The sequence below is a fragment of the Solenopsis invicta genome, chromosome 14 (genome assembly GCF_016802725.1).
Source record: "Solenopsis invicta isolate M01_SB chromosome 14, UNIL_Sinv_3.0, whole genome shotgun sequence".
NCBI classification, from domain to species: Eukaryota; Metazoa; Arthropoda; class Insecta; order Hymenoptera; family Formicidae; genus Solenopsis; species Solenopsis invicta.
In genome coordinates, this window is record NC_052677.1 from 11,817,043 (window position 1) to 11,832,037 (window position 14,995).

The 14,995-nt window shown below is 33.7% G+C and overlaps 4 protein-coding genes across 7 annotated transcripts; 2 read left to right on the forward strand and 2 right to left on the reverse strand.

Moving 5' to 3' along the window:
- Positions 1-591: 591 nt before the first annotated feature.
- Positions 592-4,854, reverse strand: LOC105193069 (kelch domain-containing protein 10 homolog). 2 transcript variants are annotated; one of them, XM_011157397.3, is made up of 6 exons: positions 4,437-4,854; positions 3,732-4,364; positions 3,324-3,557; positions 2,819-3,148; positions 2,568-2,714; positions 592-1,159 (listed from the first exon to the last, which is right to left on the reverse strand). In XM_011157397.3, the coding sequence occupies exons 2-6, from the start codon at positions 4,170-4,172 to the stop codon at positions 1,100-1,102; spliced, it is 1,212 nt and encodes a 403-aa protein (XP_011155699.2). In that variant the 5' UTR covers positions 4,173-4,364; positions 4,437-4,854; the 3' UTR covers positions 592-1,099. The 2 variants fall into 2 exon arrangements, with proteins under 2 accessions (XP_011155699.2, XP_011155698.2); XM_011157396.3 differs by having other exon boundaries at positions 3,732-4,854.
- Positions 4,855-4,903: 49 nt separating this feature from the next.
- On the forward strand, positions 4,904-7,376 carry LOC105193070 (exosome complex component RRP45). Its single transcript, XM_011157398.3, has 8 exons — positions 4,904-5,236; positions 5,360-5,454; positions 5,527-5,749; positions 5,829-6,046; positions 6,186-6,413; positions 6,665-6,792; positions 7,031-7,113; positions 7,224-7,376. Exons 1-8 carry the CDS (start codon positions 5,171-5,173, stop codon positions 7,335-7,337), a joined length of 1,155 nt encoding a protein of 384 aa, XP_011155700.1. The 5' UTR covers positions 4,904-5,170; the 3' UTR covers positions 7,338-7,376.
- On the reverse strand, positions 7,373-10,344 carry LOC105193071 (alkylated DNA repair protein alkB homolog 8). Of its 2 annotated transcripts, none has more exons than XM_011157400.3 (8): positions 10,211-10,344; positions 9,859-10,054; positions 9,555-9,786; positions 9,352-9,474; positions 9,065-9,265; positions 8,362-8,741; positions 8,132-8,287; positions 7,373-7,960 (listed from the first exon to the last, which is right to left on the reverse strand). In XM_011157400.3, exons 2-8 carry the CDS (start codon positions 9,988-9,990, stop codon positions 7,391-7,393), a joined length of 1,794 nt encoding a protein of 597 aa, XP_011155702.2. In that variant the 5' UTR covers positions 9,991-10,054; positions 10,211-10,344; the 3' UTR covers positions 7,373-7,390. The 2 variants fall into 2 exon arrangements, with proteins under 2 accessions (XP_011155702.2, XP_011155701.2); XM_011157399.3 differs by having other exon boundaries at positions 9,859-10,059; positions 10,211-10,327.
- Positions 10,345-10,442: 98 nt separating this feature from the next.
- LOC105193073 (small ubiquitin-related modifier) lies at positions 10,443-13,782 on the forward strand. 2 transcript variants are annotated; one of them, XM_011157401.3, is made up of 5 exons: positions 10,443-10,632; positions 10,799-10,867; positions 10,940-11,017; positions 11,802-11,873; positions 12,895-13,521. In XM_011157401.3, the coding sequence occupies exons 1-5, from the start codon at positions 10,618-10,620 to the stop codon at positions 12,952-12,954; spliced, it is 294 nt and encodes a 97-aa protein (XP_011155703.1). In that variant the 5' UTR covers positions 10,443-10,617; the 3' UTR covers positions 12,955-13,521. The 2 variants fall into 2 exon arrangements, with proteins under 2 accessions (XP_011155703.1, XP_039313480.1); XM_039457546.1 differs by having other exon boundaries at positions 10,447-10,632; positions 10,805-10,867; positions 12,895-13,782.
- Positions 13,783-14,995: the final 1,213 nt, after the last annotated feature.

Sequence of the window (14,995 nt, forward strand, 5' to 3'; positions counted from 1 at the left end):
CGGGCGCCTCTTTATCGCCCTCGTTCGCGCAACGGCAATAAAAATAATGTCCTTGATATAGATAGCACGCTCCGCTGAGTTTTCCCTATTTTATCCTCTCGAGTAATAAGAGAGTGCAAAATAGATCCAAGAGATACAAAAGATGCTTTTTTACGCGTTTTTTCTCTCCTTTTTGCTTCGATTCCCCGAATTGACGCTGTAACTTACAAAACATTAAAATATTACATTATATTGAATTAATTTCTTTCGCAAGTTTTATATGTATATATCTTTTTAATATTTTTATTGTATATTCCATAAACACATTTCTTTTTATTTTACTTTCATAATAAGATAATGTATAATGCAATCAATGAAAGACTCAAAACTTATATCAATCTTATTTCAGAAAAAAAAAACAATTTTTATTCTGATTAAATGCCAATAATTTGAAAATTTAAAGAATAGTACAGACAAAAGGATTATTTTTTTCTCTCTAAATTCTTGATCAATGACACTTATACAATGTTTTTATTGAACTTCTTTTACAAGGTTTAGGAAATATTTTCTTTATAATATGGATTCGTGAAATAAAATTGTTCAAATCAGAAGTTTCGATTCCTTTGTGTTCCTCAATTTTTTTATTTACAATTACATTCTCTTTCTCTCTCTCTCTTTTCAATTAGTATTAGCTAAAATGTACAGCTAACGTCTTAAGTATACAGCACCGAGAATCTATTGCATAATTACGACGCGTGATACAATGCTCAAAACAATTAAGGTCATTTGTCCATAAAGTTTAATTCTAAGTCCGAGCAATGAAGAAGTCACATATGGAGGTTACATCTTAATAGATAGTACACGGAGTAACATTTATTTAAAACGAAGTATAAAATGATTCAAGAAAAAAAAGTACAAAAAAGAAAATAAAAAGATATACATTATCTATTTAAAACTTTTTTAAATTATTACAAAAATTATTGAGTTAAAAGTATGAAACGCCTCTTCTTCATGTGCCGGCTTCGCGACAAAGATTGACGATCATCCTTTGCAATTTTGGAGACAGCCGCTCGAATCAGAGAAGTGGAGCCTAGACGAAACCGTTCCCTCAGATTCTTGATCAGGATGTCTTTTTCCTTCCGGGACTGCGTCCTTTTTCAATCAACCCCTTCATGATGAGCTGTAGGAGCCGGTATTTGTCATGAAACACATACACACACTAGATCCCAAGAAAAAAATAATTGATAAAAAAAAGATAAATAAGCGAATTAAACAAAAATTTTATACTGAAATTTTACACGAAATATGTTCTTTAAAATATGCCTATAAAAGAGAATAATCTTTTATGCTACAGTCAAGACCCTTGAGGTTTTTGATTCATCGAATAATTCAACGAGCTTCAATCAATAGGCACTGCGGACAAATACATATTCAACAACTTTTTTAAGAACACACCATTTAGCAGGGTTGGGTAAGTTAATTCTTTTCTTTTTTAACTAAAATTAATAATTCATAAAATTAATTTAGTTACATTAAAAATTATATGAACAAAAAAATTAACTCGGTTAAAAGTTAGATTAAAATTAAATTTAATTTAATTTAAAATTTATTTTGAAAGTATTATTTACATTAAATTAAAAAGTTGTAATTCTTTAGTGAGTTCTCTTCTAGTGAGATTATTATAAACATTTTCTAATATGAACTATTCATATTTTATTTTTAAACTAAATTTATGTGAAATAAAAAAAATTTTTTATATAAGATGTATTTTTTCTTTTATAATTTTCTTTTTTTTTCAGATAGATAAATTTTTAACTTGGAAAAAAAGTTAATAAAGTTCATATATTTTCAAAATTACTAGTTGAAGTTAAAAATTAACTCACTTAAAATTAAATTAAGAATTATTAAAACTTTTCATTATTTAACTTTGTAATTAGTTACTCTTCAACCCTGCCAGTTAGTACTATTCTATTATTTACGCTCGTCGTAATCAGAAATATTTCACCATCAATAAATCGACGATTTCTATTAATTCTGACATTCTTAAAGAAATAAATAACTAAATACTTATTATATATATCATATACAGCATTAGAAAGAGAGAGAGTAAAGACAGAATAAATATACTGTACATAACATTAAATATGTTAATAATGAACTATATTCTTAGATTTATAACTCTTTATATATTAATCTTTTTAATCATTCTCATTATATTTGTACAATTTTTTAGACAGAGATGCGCCAGTTGCTTATTATTGCCAGTTATTAAGAAAAGTGTTTTCATTAATTTAATGTTATGTTAGATCGAATAGCAAATTTGAGAAAGAGGAAAAGTCTACTATTTCGCAAACAGCTCGCGTTGTTAAGCCACAAATGTAATAAATATAATGAGTGTGAAATTACTTGAATATTATCGGTACTGTATAACACATAATAAAAAAAAAACAAATAATATCAAATATCGACTGATCGAAGCGTGGCCAAACGCTTTAAAGTGCGCACAGCTCAAAAAACATTTGATTAGAGAATTTGACAGTATCGAGAAAATTGATCCTTCATCTGTCGTAAAAATCAAGTCTTCGTACAAATTTTAATGGTATCCCCATGTGAAGCAACTTGTCCGATGAACTATTCTTCAAGTACGGATAATAATGATTTAACGCTTGCCAACAGATCTCGGACAATTTAGGAATTGTCAGCCAAGCGGAGTGAACCGCATTTGTTCTCTGCACCTGTAACGATGAATGTGTCCTCGAATTATCGTGATTACAAGTAGACGAGGATACGATGAATGATTTGGTGGAATATGTCACGATATTCGAAGTACGATAATAACCTTGTTGTTCATTTTGACTATACCGCCGAATATATACATGCAACCCTCCGGAGTCAGCGCAGCCGAGTGAAAGTACACCGGACGCGGTAGAATGCATTCTCTCAGTCGCGTCCATTGCAGCGTACCGAGGTCAAGCCGCCAAACGTCAGAAAACACCCACTCGCCGTTGTAGCCGCCCGATATGACAACCGAGGTGGCACCGGTCTTCTCGTCTGTGTACTGAACGGAACCGTGACAACGTCGTGGCGCCGGTACCATAGCCTCTTCAGTATCGCCATGCGTGCTCAAAGTCCTCCAACTGTTGGTCTTCAAGTCAAACGCTGGTATTTCCTGAAATAATTTATTATAAACCAATTTATTATTACAAACGATAGAAACTATTTTATCTTCACAGAAAAAATTTCTATTTTATTACAGCATATTAACATAATATGTATGTATCATGTAAGGGCAACTGCAATACTCTGAACTTTTTAAATAGAATTTTATATGTTTTTTCACTAACTGAGAAGCCATAAGATTCTGATGAAGTACCACCACCCAGGACATAGATCATCTTGCCATCAAAAGCAAGTTCATGCCTATATCTTCCATGTGGCTCTGACTCGTCTCTACCCGAGCAAATGTACACCACCTCCCAGATGCCTTTTTTCAGATCAAATCGATGAATGTCACAGGTGTATTCATAACCGGTAGTACCACCGACTGTATAGAGGTAGGAACCATGGCATACCAGCGCCTGTTCATATAAATAAATATATATATAAACAATATCATAATAAAAATAAAAATAAAAAAATCTTTACAAATTTCAAAATGTACAACTAGCTAAACAAATCAGAATACCCTGTTCCTTAGAAGATAGAAATAATAAAAACATATATAACAAATAATAAAAAAAAAAAATTATCACCTGTCCATACTGGGGTTCAGGCAGCTCGCCCGTAGCTGGCACGATTTTCATCGCGCCGTCGTCCACATTGCAGACATACAGCTGATTGCTGCAGCTCTCGCCGAAAGGTACGCCAGTACCGCCATACACCATCAGCGCGTTGCCACGCAGTATGACCGCGTTCGACGCCAGTTCATTCGGCATGTTCTCTTGACCGGGCAGACGCTTCCAGCGTTCGCTGACTAGGTTGAAGCGCCACAGCTCCTTGAAGAGTGGCTTGCTGGCAACCCACGTCTGATCGTCACGCATATCCGGATCGGTGTCGGCCACACATGGATTGAAGCCGCCGTACGAGTACAGGTTCCGATGGTCGCACGCGATCCGGTGGCCGCTCCGAGCCTTCGGCTGCTCCGGCCCGTTCGCCTTATGTTTGGAGAACACGAACGGTTTGAACGTGTACATGTTTCCACGTCGATTTCGCCGCTCGATGAATCTGAACGTCGTGTTCCCTGAGCGAGAAGTGAACAGAGACACTCGCAGGACACTACGCGACTCTCCTCCTCGGCGAGGTTTTGCCACACGCTGCGGTCATTCCTAACCCTAAGAGCGTCAACCTAACCTCTACACGCGATATCCCAATTTTTACTATCTACCCTAAACGAGATTTGTTGTTTTGAGAACTCTAGTCTCCGTAACACTTGTAAATAGTCTATCCTGATTTACTACCTTGAGGAAAGTTGCTAAGCTTGCACGAGGGAAACCAAGGGCGTCTTCTCTAGGATACACTGGGAATCAAAATACCACAACTCCAATGGAGACTTCCGACACGCTGCTCTTCTCCCGCGTTGACGTATACGGCACTCGCAGGAAATGGTCTCTTCGCGCACGGGATCAAGTGTCAATTGTCTTTCTCGTCGTGACCGCGATTGTCGACGAACGCCCACTCGCTCGGAAGACGGCGATCAACATCGGACGAGTCTTGAAGTCGTCGTTCAATCCATCTCCCTATACGCAACTGACACAATGCAAATGTCCATTTCGTCGAGCGTCCAAATAATTCGACGGAACGATCACAGGAACGGGTGCCCGTGTTTATTTTTTGACTTTACGCGATTCACGGCACCGGACGACGTTCAGCAACATCCGCGACATATGATATCCGTTCGGAATGTTACCGGAATTCAATGGAAATCAGCCAAGAAATTGAAACAGTTGCGTGGAATGCCAATTGGTCAAATTCAATGCAGGACTTTCTGATTGGTTAGTCCAGTGGAAAAACTCCGAGCGCCGATCGCTAGGAGGTTAGGTTGCCAATCTGATAACTTTGTAACCGCAGCCGAAATCCATGTGATTTATATAGGTTATCATCATATAAACAAGTTTCAAACTGCAATTTATTTTTCGCTTGTAAAGTTGCGAGATTTTTTTAATACGTTTCTTGTAAATAAAATTTGTGAAGGATGAAGGAGATCCCTCTTACAAACTGCGAACGAATTTTTATAAACAGATGTATAGAGGAGGAAACGGTAACTACTTTACTTTCCTGTAAATTTATTAAACAATTTTGTTTTTTAGTTAAGTTCGATAATTATTTAGAACGTAGTTGCATACGTAATTGTAAAATTTGTATTAAATTAATTATATTTTAGAGATTAGACGGCCGAAAATTGTTAGAACCACGTTCGGTAAAGATTTATTTCGGCTCCAGTTGGGGATGTTGTATGGTGTCTCTTGGACACACAAGGTAAATTTTATTTATTGAAGTGCACAGATTATTTTTAATATAAAACATTGAGAAGAGAAATCCCTTTTGCAGAGTAGTAACGCAAGTGTCGTGCGATATACAACAGCCAAAAGCATCCCGTCCCAACGAAGGCACGATACGCATAAACGTCGAGCTCGCTCCATTAGCGGCGCAGCACTTCGAGAGCGGTAGACCGTCCGAAGCGGCTATACTAATAAGTAGACAGCTGGAGAAATGTTTTAAAGATTCAAAGTGTGTAGACTTGGAATCTCTCTGTATTGTAGCAGATAAGAAGGTTACTAGAATGCTTCATATTATTAAATATTATACAATGATGTTTGTACATATTAAGCAATTTGTGATGCTTCAATCAGGTGTGGAATTTGAGAATCGACGTTAATGTCATAAATCATGATGGTAATCTGATAGATTGCGCTTCTGTAGCAACACTTGCTGCTCTTATACATTTCCACAGGCCAGATGTCACTTCCACTGGCGAGGAAGTCATCATACATCCGGCTTCTGAAAAAGATTTTCTGCCACTGACATTATTTCACTATCCAATCTGTATATCCTTCATAACTTTCCAAAGGTTGGTTGGGCACAATCAAATTATTTGTTTATTGAATTTTATGTATATAAGATAGAAAAAAAATTCCAGCATGAAAAATTCATTGATAAAATTCAATTCGGAGATTATGTGAATGATATAAAATCTATCAATTTCACAGTGGCAACACTGTAATGGATCCCACTTACTTGGAAGAAAGGGTTGGTGTCGCTGAACTCACTCTTGGCATGAACTCTTACAGAGAACTATGTAGTTTGCACTTCGATTATTTAACAAAAACTATGATAATTGAGGATGTCATATCCGCTGTTTCTAGTCATGCGGCGAATTACGCAACGAAATTGGTGCAGCAGATTAAGGAAACAGTAATGAAGGACGTACAGTCACGGTACGATTTTACATTGCTATCAAAATCTCTGCATTCTATATCGATTTAATTTTGAGAAATAATATAAACTGCAATAAATAATCTAAATACTCATAGGCAATTTTTATCAAGTTTATATAGAGATACTAACTTTTTTAAATCTTGTACGATTGATTTGATCCAAAACATTAATCAGAAAAAGTAACTCTCTAATTGTGAACGAAAGGAAAGAAAATTGAGAATTAATACAACATTCTAAAATAACATTATAGGTACAAGAAAGATGGTAGCAGTGTATTTAGATTTAAAGAGAACATTGAGATGAATAAACTGACAACAACTATTGGTCAACATATCAGTATTAAATTACGTAAATGGGACTCAATGGCTATAGCCGAAGGTATATATTTCATCCGTTTCTTTTTAATATTTACATATTTAAAATTTAAAAATTCTTAATTAGAAGAGATTTATACAATGAAATAAACCAACAAAAACTTTAATTTTTTACTTTATTTTATACTTTAATTTTATATTTAATTAGAATTAACTTTTATTAAATTAAAATTAATAATTATAAAGATCGAATTAATTTTAATTATCTGATATAAGATATAATAAACAATTTAATTCTATAGATTTTATGGATGTAGAGGATGAGAGTAAAAGTTGTATCATAAAATACAAGGAAGGATCTGCTGAATTAATACCTATTTTTGATGTAAGTACAAAAAAGAATGTACTATTACAATAATTTCTTTATCTTTGAGCTTGCTCAAACTAATATTATTAGATGTTATTAATTGTAATAATTTCTTACTGTTCTTACAGGATTCGATTAAAAAAGATGAAGAGCTTAGTAGTGACTCTGATTCGGACGATCAAGTTCTCGTCACATCGTCAGAAAAAAAAGAGATAGATACAATAGTTTTAGATAGTGACTAGATTCATTCAAAAATATATAATAAGTGGAAGAACAATCTAGATCAATCTAATTTTTATTTGATCTCTGTACATTTTTCCAAAATAACGCACCAATTACCTTGATCGTAGTACATTTCCCTGATCGCTGCTGCGGATATTTCCGTGCACAGTTTCGCGAGTTCGCCTTCCTGAAATACATGGTAATATCTCAGAAAGCATTCGCCGCTCTTCTTCTTCCAGGGAACCAACATATCGCTGTGAGTAAAGTTCGTTCTATTTTCGTGAATCGGCAACGTTAAATGACACTCGGAGATTCTTTCGTGATTGATTTCGCTCCGGTCGATCGTCTCAGTTCCCTTGCTCTTCTTGCTGTACTTCAGATAGAGCGAATCCGCGGAATTCTTGCGCTGCTCCATCGCCCACACATAGATCAAGCATCTACCCTTTGGTCTCAGCACTCGAACCATCTCAGAAATGGCACGTTGCCTTCGTTCCCGAGTAGATAAATGATGAATGACCGCAATGCTAATTGCCGCGTCCATGGAGTCGTCTCTATACGGCAAATACAAGCAGTCGCATTGAAGAACCTCGAAGCCACGTTTGCGACATATATCCATCAATCCGGAACTGTAATCGCATCCCATCTAAGATAATCCTCGGGGTTAATAACGCTCTGGTTTAAAAAGATTTAATGCAAATCAAATAAAATTTCAACGCGTACGTTCAATTTAGCGTATTTCCTTCCTTTAGTGTATTTCCTTCTTATATATTCCTATTGATTAAATATTTTGAGTGATTTAAATAGTAAAAAGTACCTTATATACATTCTGATCTCCGCAAAGATATTTGCCATTTCCGCAACCCACATCCAATAACAATGTACCCTCTTCCAAACCTTCGAGGAACTTGGTTACATTGGGCCATCGTTTATGTCGCGTTTCGCTGAAGTGATTAGATATTTCTTCGTAAACCTGTGAAAGAACATAATTTCAGCAAAAATAATGAGAAATAAAACATTCACAAACATTGAAGAGTGATTACACACCTTATGTACATACGAATTTTCCAATCCCGACGCCGCTTCGGCGTCGATGAAAGTATCACGTTTTGCAGTATCACAGTAATTTTTGAAATCACAGTGGCATTTGCCTCGTCGCACTTTCCTAAAGGTGAAGGACACCCTGGTACCACGTTCTCTCGTCGTGGTCCCATTTTCCGTCTTGACTATATCACTGTGACGAGGACAGATGCCATGCGTCCATGCATATCTCGCTTCTCCTGTCATAATCAACAAAGATCTGGCTGGTAGGAGGACATCGATCTTTTGATCTTCCTTCTTGAAATTCATGACATAAGCAGATCCTAGTGATAAAGATAATATCGTGTCCTCGAAGACACTGTGTGTGTCGATGTGCGATGGTATACCTTGAATGCATAATCAAGGATTATTAGAATAGTTTAATTATCTAACTCACAATCAATCCATAAAAGTTTCTATCATATTTATTAGAATTATTCGTCAATTTTCAATCAATAAATGAAAAAAAATAACTGCTACTATATGATAAATAAACAGCTCAGCTGTAATCTATAATTAAAATCTATAAATAAAATGAATTTATATAATTTATATACATTAATACAAATGTATAAGAAACTAAAATTTATAGAATGTTTAATTGGTAAAACATATTTTATATTAAAAATTTTTTATTAGATACTAATGTTAAGATCTTGAGTGTTGCTACCTTGTCCAGATAGATACTTGTTGATGGTCAACTGATCGTAAGTGTATTTGTGACCATGCTTGTTGAATAGCGTCTGTAGAAACTTGTAGTCCTCGGGAATCGGCGGAATAGGTTTGTCAGGATCCACCATGTTTGTGCCATATTCAAACTCATATCCAAAATGTTTTACTTGTCTGTGTTTCAGTTGTGATGAGACTGATTCTGCAAAAGCATTTTTAAAAATGTAAAATACTTCAAATTGTCTTTCCTTAATTACATTATTCAATTATATTGCAAGTCCATTTTACCACATTCATCCCAATTGAGCGTTCCTAACAAAGTTTCTTCTTGCTCCTGTGTTATGAAATTTTCTATTAACATAAGACCAGGGGGAAACACAGAGCTAGACTCAACATAGTCTGTGATGAAAACTAAAACAAGACAATTACATTATTATGTAAGGACTTCTAAATTATAATTGACATTATATGGTTGCATTACGACATTATACCTGTTTCAGTGTAGCATACATATAATGGGCCATTTTGGCCTGGAAGCTTAATCCGTCCATGAATGTAATTGTACACGCATGTTGCATCTTCCTTCGAATTGCACGTCATGAAACAGTACGACTTGCCCGGCGGCATTGTCAGAGTGTACTTAGAGATCAGCGCGTCCAACACGGATTGCAACGTTTCCCTCTTGATGCCGGTAACTAGACCACCGTTGCATATCATCAAATGCTATAACATGGAATATCATGACTTGAAGTAATCAACAGAATCATTCGCATTCTGTATTTATAAAGCATTTACCTGTGTAGGGTGCTCGGTACATTTAATGTTCATGTCTCTGAGCAATCTGTGATAAGCACGTTTCTGTTTGCGGACGCTCTTCCTGTCGTTCCTCTCTTTGATCGTGACGCTCGTCTCGTCACTTGGAGGCATAATTTCCGATGTTTAAATACCTTAAGGAGAAAAGGGTTTCACCACAAGAGTGCCGCTTCATCAGCTGTACTAAAAGGAAAACTTGATTAATTTACAAAAATCATAAATAAATTATTAATGAATTAAATATCGTTTTGTTTTATTCATAAATTCTTCATTCGCATCTGGAGTACTTAATAAGTAAAGAAACAACCTAAGAATAAAAATTTCTTATACGTACTTTTACAATTATTCTTTTACAACCTGTTCAGATAATCTCATGCATGACATAACCTTTGAGGCATTTTTTGACACATAACCTATATACAAATTATTGCATAGAATATGAAACAAAAAGAAAATAAACGCACGTTGAAACGCCACTTGCTAGAGAAACGTTCGCAAATCACACAAATCGTAACCTCCCCCTACCTCGCAATCTAACCTAACCTAATCTGGCTGCGTCGCGAAAAGAAACAGAGTAGGTTTACGAACGTCGTGACCGTTACGGTCCCTCCCGCTCGTTCCCGGCACAAGAAGCGAATAGAAACTAACAAAAGCACGCACGGCGCCATATTTGCGAGCTTGGTTTGCGTGTTTGGTTAGCGTTTCTGGCGCGTGGTGAAGAAGTTAATTTAATTGATTACGATGTCCGACAATCAGGTAAGCAGCTCCGAATACGCGACGATCGGCGTCCCCACGATCTCGCCGCGCCGCGTTCACATCCGCGGTCGCGGCCGGCGATGATCGGCCTATACCGGGGATCAATTCCCGCACTGATCTCGCCGAAAGTTTAAATTAGCACTCTAACCTTGCCGTGTGCTGCTAGGAACAGAAACCCGAAGCCGGTCCAGGAGATGCGAATTCTGAATACATAAAGCTCAAAGTTGTTGGAAACGTAAGCGATTCACTCTAATATGCCAAAATTATTGCGCGCGCACAAGGCACATTAGGTCCGTTTTTCTTTCAGGACAGCAACGAAATTCACTTTAGGGTAAAGATGACCACTCAAATGGGAAAGCTGAAGAAGTCCTACAGTGATCGTGTGGTGAGTACCCTCGTTTATTATCTTTCCTTCGCATTTCGTCTTATCGCTATGTGCCATAGAATTTTGTAAAAGTAATGTGGTCTATTCAAATGAAGAAATAGATACTTGGGCTTGTTTGCTACGGCATAGCTTAAAATTTTAACTTTTTAATTTATATTGAATTTGAAATTACATTGATACAAGTAGACTTTTGTTTCAATTTACTGATGGATTTCTGAAAATTGAATGTCATAAGTTACAATGTCAATTTTCTATGATGAATCTTGAGGATTAATGATAACATTCAATGTTGTATTGTAAGTGAAACATGTCTTACCAAATAGGAACCATTTGTATACATTTTCTGCAATCTTTTATTTATATCAAGATAACAACATGTATATAGAATGAAGGTTAAAATTGAATTTGGAATTGCTGATAACTATATGCCAATTGCTATTAAATCCTATACATACATGTGATGTTAGAAATTAGGTTAAATTTCGGATAGAAAGATAATTGACCAATCGCATTTGAACAATTTGGTCAACTGACTAATGGGCTTGGTCAATTCTCTCTGTTCGAGATGTTGGACCGATTTTTAATGTTATGGACACAAGGATTTACATAGAGGAGGAGGTATTAGCACATCTATTTGAGGTTAATCTTTTTATAACTTTTAAATGTTAATTGTTTGGAAAATGATTCTGTAATGTAATTTGTAAAGTTTCCTGTACAAAATACATTTTTGATGTTCAATTGAATGCGATATTGTTAACTAGATAATGATCTTAATTTTCTTTAGGGTGTACCCATGACATCGCTTAGGTTTCTGTTTGATGGTAAAAGAATCAATGATGATGAAACGCCAAAGCAGGTAAATCAATTTTATGATTTTGGAATCAGCAGATGAATAAAATGAATTTTATTTTGACAAGTGAGGTTCTTAATTTCTCATTGGTTATAAGAATGTTTATTACTACATGAACATCTTTATTAAATATCAATAACGTTTAAAAAGAACTTAAAAAAATGTTAACCTTTTCTGGATAATTCGTGTCCCATCAATTTTTATTCATGGAGATATTTTGAAATCTCAAAAGAGCCCATTTCTTATCCTTTTGTAAAAATATTTATAATGTAGAGGCCGTCTGTATGGTGATGCAGCCGAGGCCGTCGATTTTTCTATGAATGATATCGAGTTGTTATTTATGTTGAGCATTAATGACTCAGGATTGTAGACAATATTGCCTTATTGTAAAAAATGAAAATTTTGTAGAAATTGTATTCTATATTTTTTCTAAATTAATATATGAACGTTTATTTTTATTTAAAAATTATCTCAAATAAAAAATCTCAAAAGAAAATTGCTTATTTAAAAAATATGGATTTGGCAGAATTAAGACATTGAATCATATTATGTGCAAGTCGGATAACGTTGATCTTCTTAAGGAATACATTATTTTTATCAAAGTATAAAACAATGTTTATTTTTTTTAATACTTTTTCATCTAAATTTATTATATGAAATATATAAAAATGCAATAATATATATTGATATATGCAAATATTATAAAAAGATACCATTTTCTAAGTTAAATAACATGTTTGTGATTAATTTTCGATAGATAAATTATACATTTGTTTCTAAAGTAAAGTACAAACATTTGTAGAAATTCAAAAATATTGTTAAATAAATTTTTAAAGATGTTTTGAATCGATTCAAATAGATGAAAAAGTACTCGGACGCGAGTTATCCAAATTTGTAAAGATTTTTCACATTGTACATTAAATATTTTCTGTATTTATGAAAAATAGATGGTTTTCTTGAATGATACATATTTAATAATATTTTTAACTAATAAAAGTGTTTGTAATAAGTTCTGTATTAATTTCAGCTTGAGATGGAAAATGACGATGTCATTGAAGTATATCAGGAACAAACAGGTGGGCGTTAACTCTAAGTTAGGAAGAGGAGGATCCATTTCGTTCAATATTTTATAAAGTGAAAGTGACTATTATAACAAAAAAAAGATGGACAAGTTTCTAAGTATGCATACATACACATACAGACACACATACACAAAACCATGCATACGAAACATCTTACACATACACATACATACAGATGATTAAATAAGATGTAATTTCCTGATTCACGTATGATATTGTAAAATGTGTTGTATTTGTTTACATTCCTGTACCGAGGCGAATCTTCCGGGGAGATTGGACAACGAATCCCCGGATCATTTTATAAAACACGCGTGCGGGCGATCACGTCTTAATATTGCATACTGTGTGTCCGTTTTCGTGTGTCGTCGTCAGAACAATTCTCAGAAATAGATTAATTGCATTATGCGTCATTACAAATGCATTTAAGATATGCAAGCTCCTTATCCATTCAGTCTTGTCCTCAAAAATTCAAAGTTTTTTTCCTCCTTACGTCTGAATACAGGAAATGATGTGTATATGGTATAACGAAATTGTTACGTTTAAGATACAATAAAAGTAATAGTTGTAAAACTTTTCCTTTTGTACAATTACAATAATGAAAAGTTTGTATCTCGCTCTTAAGCTCGGGAGCATTTAAAATTGGCATAATTTATTTTATTCTCTTCGAAAGTGGTTTGTAATATTTTTAATGTTTTTTGGCCGTAACACGTGCACTTTTGATATAATAATAAATACAAATGCTCCCTAGAGAAATTTATTCTCGCTCATTCTCAAATAGTTTTTTTCCTTCAAATGTAACGTTGCTTATCTTTGCAATAAAAATACCAAATTTGTATGTAGGAACGTATGATATAAAAACCATGTATCTCAAATTTATAAAATAAATATCAATGAAAAAAAGTTTATGTGATATTTTTCATGAAGTATTGAAGGTTGAACAAAAACGATCTTCGCTTTTATGTTAGGACGAGAATTTGAATTAAATTTCGTATTGTATCATTTGCATAAATATTGATATTTAAAAACATAATTTTCCAACAAATTATATAATTTATACGTATATATTGAACATGATTTGGAAATATTATTTAAAAATAATTGATGAAAGAAACGAGATCACATCCTGGAGATAGAATTGCTTTTATTTATACATTTATCATATTTGACAATTAATAATAATAATAATTCATTAGCTCTCAGGTCTTTTAAAATCATACATATTTTATCATAGACTTACATTATAAGCACAATCCTAAAAATAACTATATAGTTATATACAAATCATTTTATTTCGATTGACTAATAATGCAATATGTGGCGAGCTATATTATTATTACATATGTACAATATGAAGGTGCAGAAGAAATTATTTTAGAAGAAATTTTATTTCGCAAACATGTTTAAAATATATAATAAAAAATTCGGAGCTGTAGCATAAAGTTTAGATGTACATACAGAATTACCCACAATTTGCGATCCTGATTTCAACAATAGATTTTTTAGAGAGTTTTTAATTTGTAACATACCTTTTCGTAATTTCAAAATTAAATCCATAAATATTAAAACCAGTTCTTCAAAATTAATTTAATGAAATAAAATTCTATAAAAATGTAGTTTGCTTACATTTAATATTGCGAAACTAACTGAAAAGTTATTAGTTTAATTTCTAATTTAGATTTATTATGCTTCGTTCAATTTTCCGAATATTTAATTGAAAAAAGCTCGAGAGATCATTTTTAAAAATTACAATTATTACAAAATTTATTAGAGATTCCGTCGTTAAAATTAAAGGCAAGTTGTGGAATATTGTATACATACTACTATTCAATATTAAAAATATTAACTGCTCCTTTGCAACAATCTGCTGTAAATCAACATAGCATTCAACTATGACTGCGTTCTGGTATCATTGTCAAATGCTGAAAATTTATAGTATGTTACGTGTACTATACATTTTTAGCAAGGGTAGCGTGAATATCAAAACGCAGCTTATGCATGTATTTCTATAATAAAATAAAAGATTATCATCCATAGATGATACAACGT

What these genes read in the sequence shown, in the direction of transcription:
- LOC105193069 (XM_011157397.3), bottom strand. Translation starts at nt 4,172, where the DNA reads ATGTACACGTTCAAACCGTTCGTGTTCTCCAAACATAAGGCGAACGGG. An exon ending in CTGAACCCCAGTATGGACAG is followed by an intron (nt 3,558 to 3,731) that starts GTGATAATTTTT and finishes TTATATGAACAG; the next exon opens with GCGCTGGTATGCCATGGTTC. An exon ending in TGGGGATACCATTAAAATTT is followed by an intron (nt 1,160 to 2,567) that starts GTACGAAGACTT and finishes CGGCTCCTACAG; the next exon opens with CTCATCATGAAGGGGTTGAT.
- LOC105193070 (XM_011157398.3), top strand. Translation starts at nt 5,171, where the DNA reads ATGAAGGAGATCCCTCTTACAAACTGCGAACGAATTTTTATAAACAGA. An exon ending in GTATTGTAGCAGATAAGAAG is followed by an intron (nt 5,750 to 5,828) that starts GTTACTAGAATG and finishes TGCTTCAATCAG; the next exon opens with GTGTGGAATTTGAGAATCGA. An exon ending in AATTAATACCTATTTTTGAT is followed by an intron (nt 7,114 to 7,223) that starts GTAAGTACAAAA and finishes CTGTTCTTACAG; the next exon opens with GATTCGATTAAAAAAGATGA.
- LOC105193071 (XM_011157400.3), bottom strand. Translation starts at nt 9,990, where the DNA reads ATGCCTCCAAGTGACGAGACGAGCGTCACGATCAAAGAGAGGAACGAC. An exon ending in AAAATTCGTATGTACATAAG is followed by an intron (nt 8,288 to 8,361) that starts GTGTGTAATCAC and finishes GTTCTTTCACAG; the next exon opens with GTTTACGAAGAAATATCTAA. An exon ending in GAGATCAGAATGTATATAAG is followed by an intron (nt 7,961 to 8,131) that starts GTACTTTTTACT and finishes GGATTATCTTAG; the next exon opens with ATGGGATGCGATTACAGTTC.
- LOC105193073 (XM_011157401.3), top strand. An exon ending in AGCTCAAAGTTGTTGGAAAC is followed by an intron (nt 10,868 to 10,939) that starts GTAAGCGATTCA and finishes TTTTTCTTTCAG; the next exon opens with GACAGCAACGAAATTCACTT. An exon ending in ATGATGAAACGCCAAAGCAG is followed by an intron (nt 11,874 to 12,894) that starts GTAAATCAATTT and finishes TATTAATTTCAG; the next exon opens with CTTGAGATGGAAAATGACGA.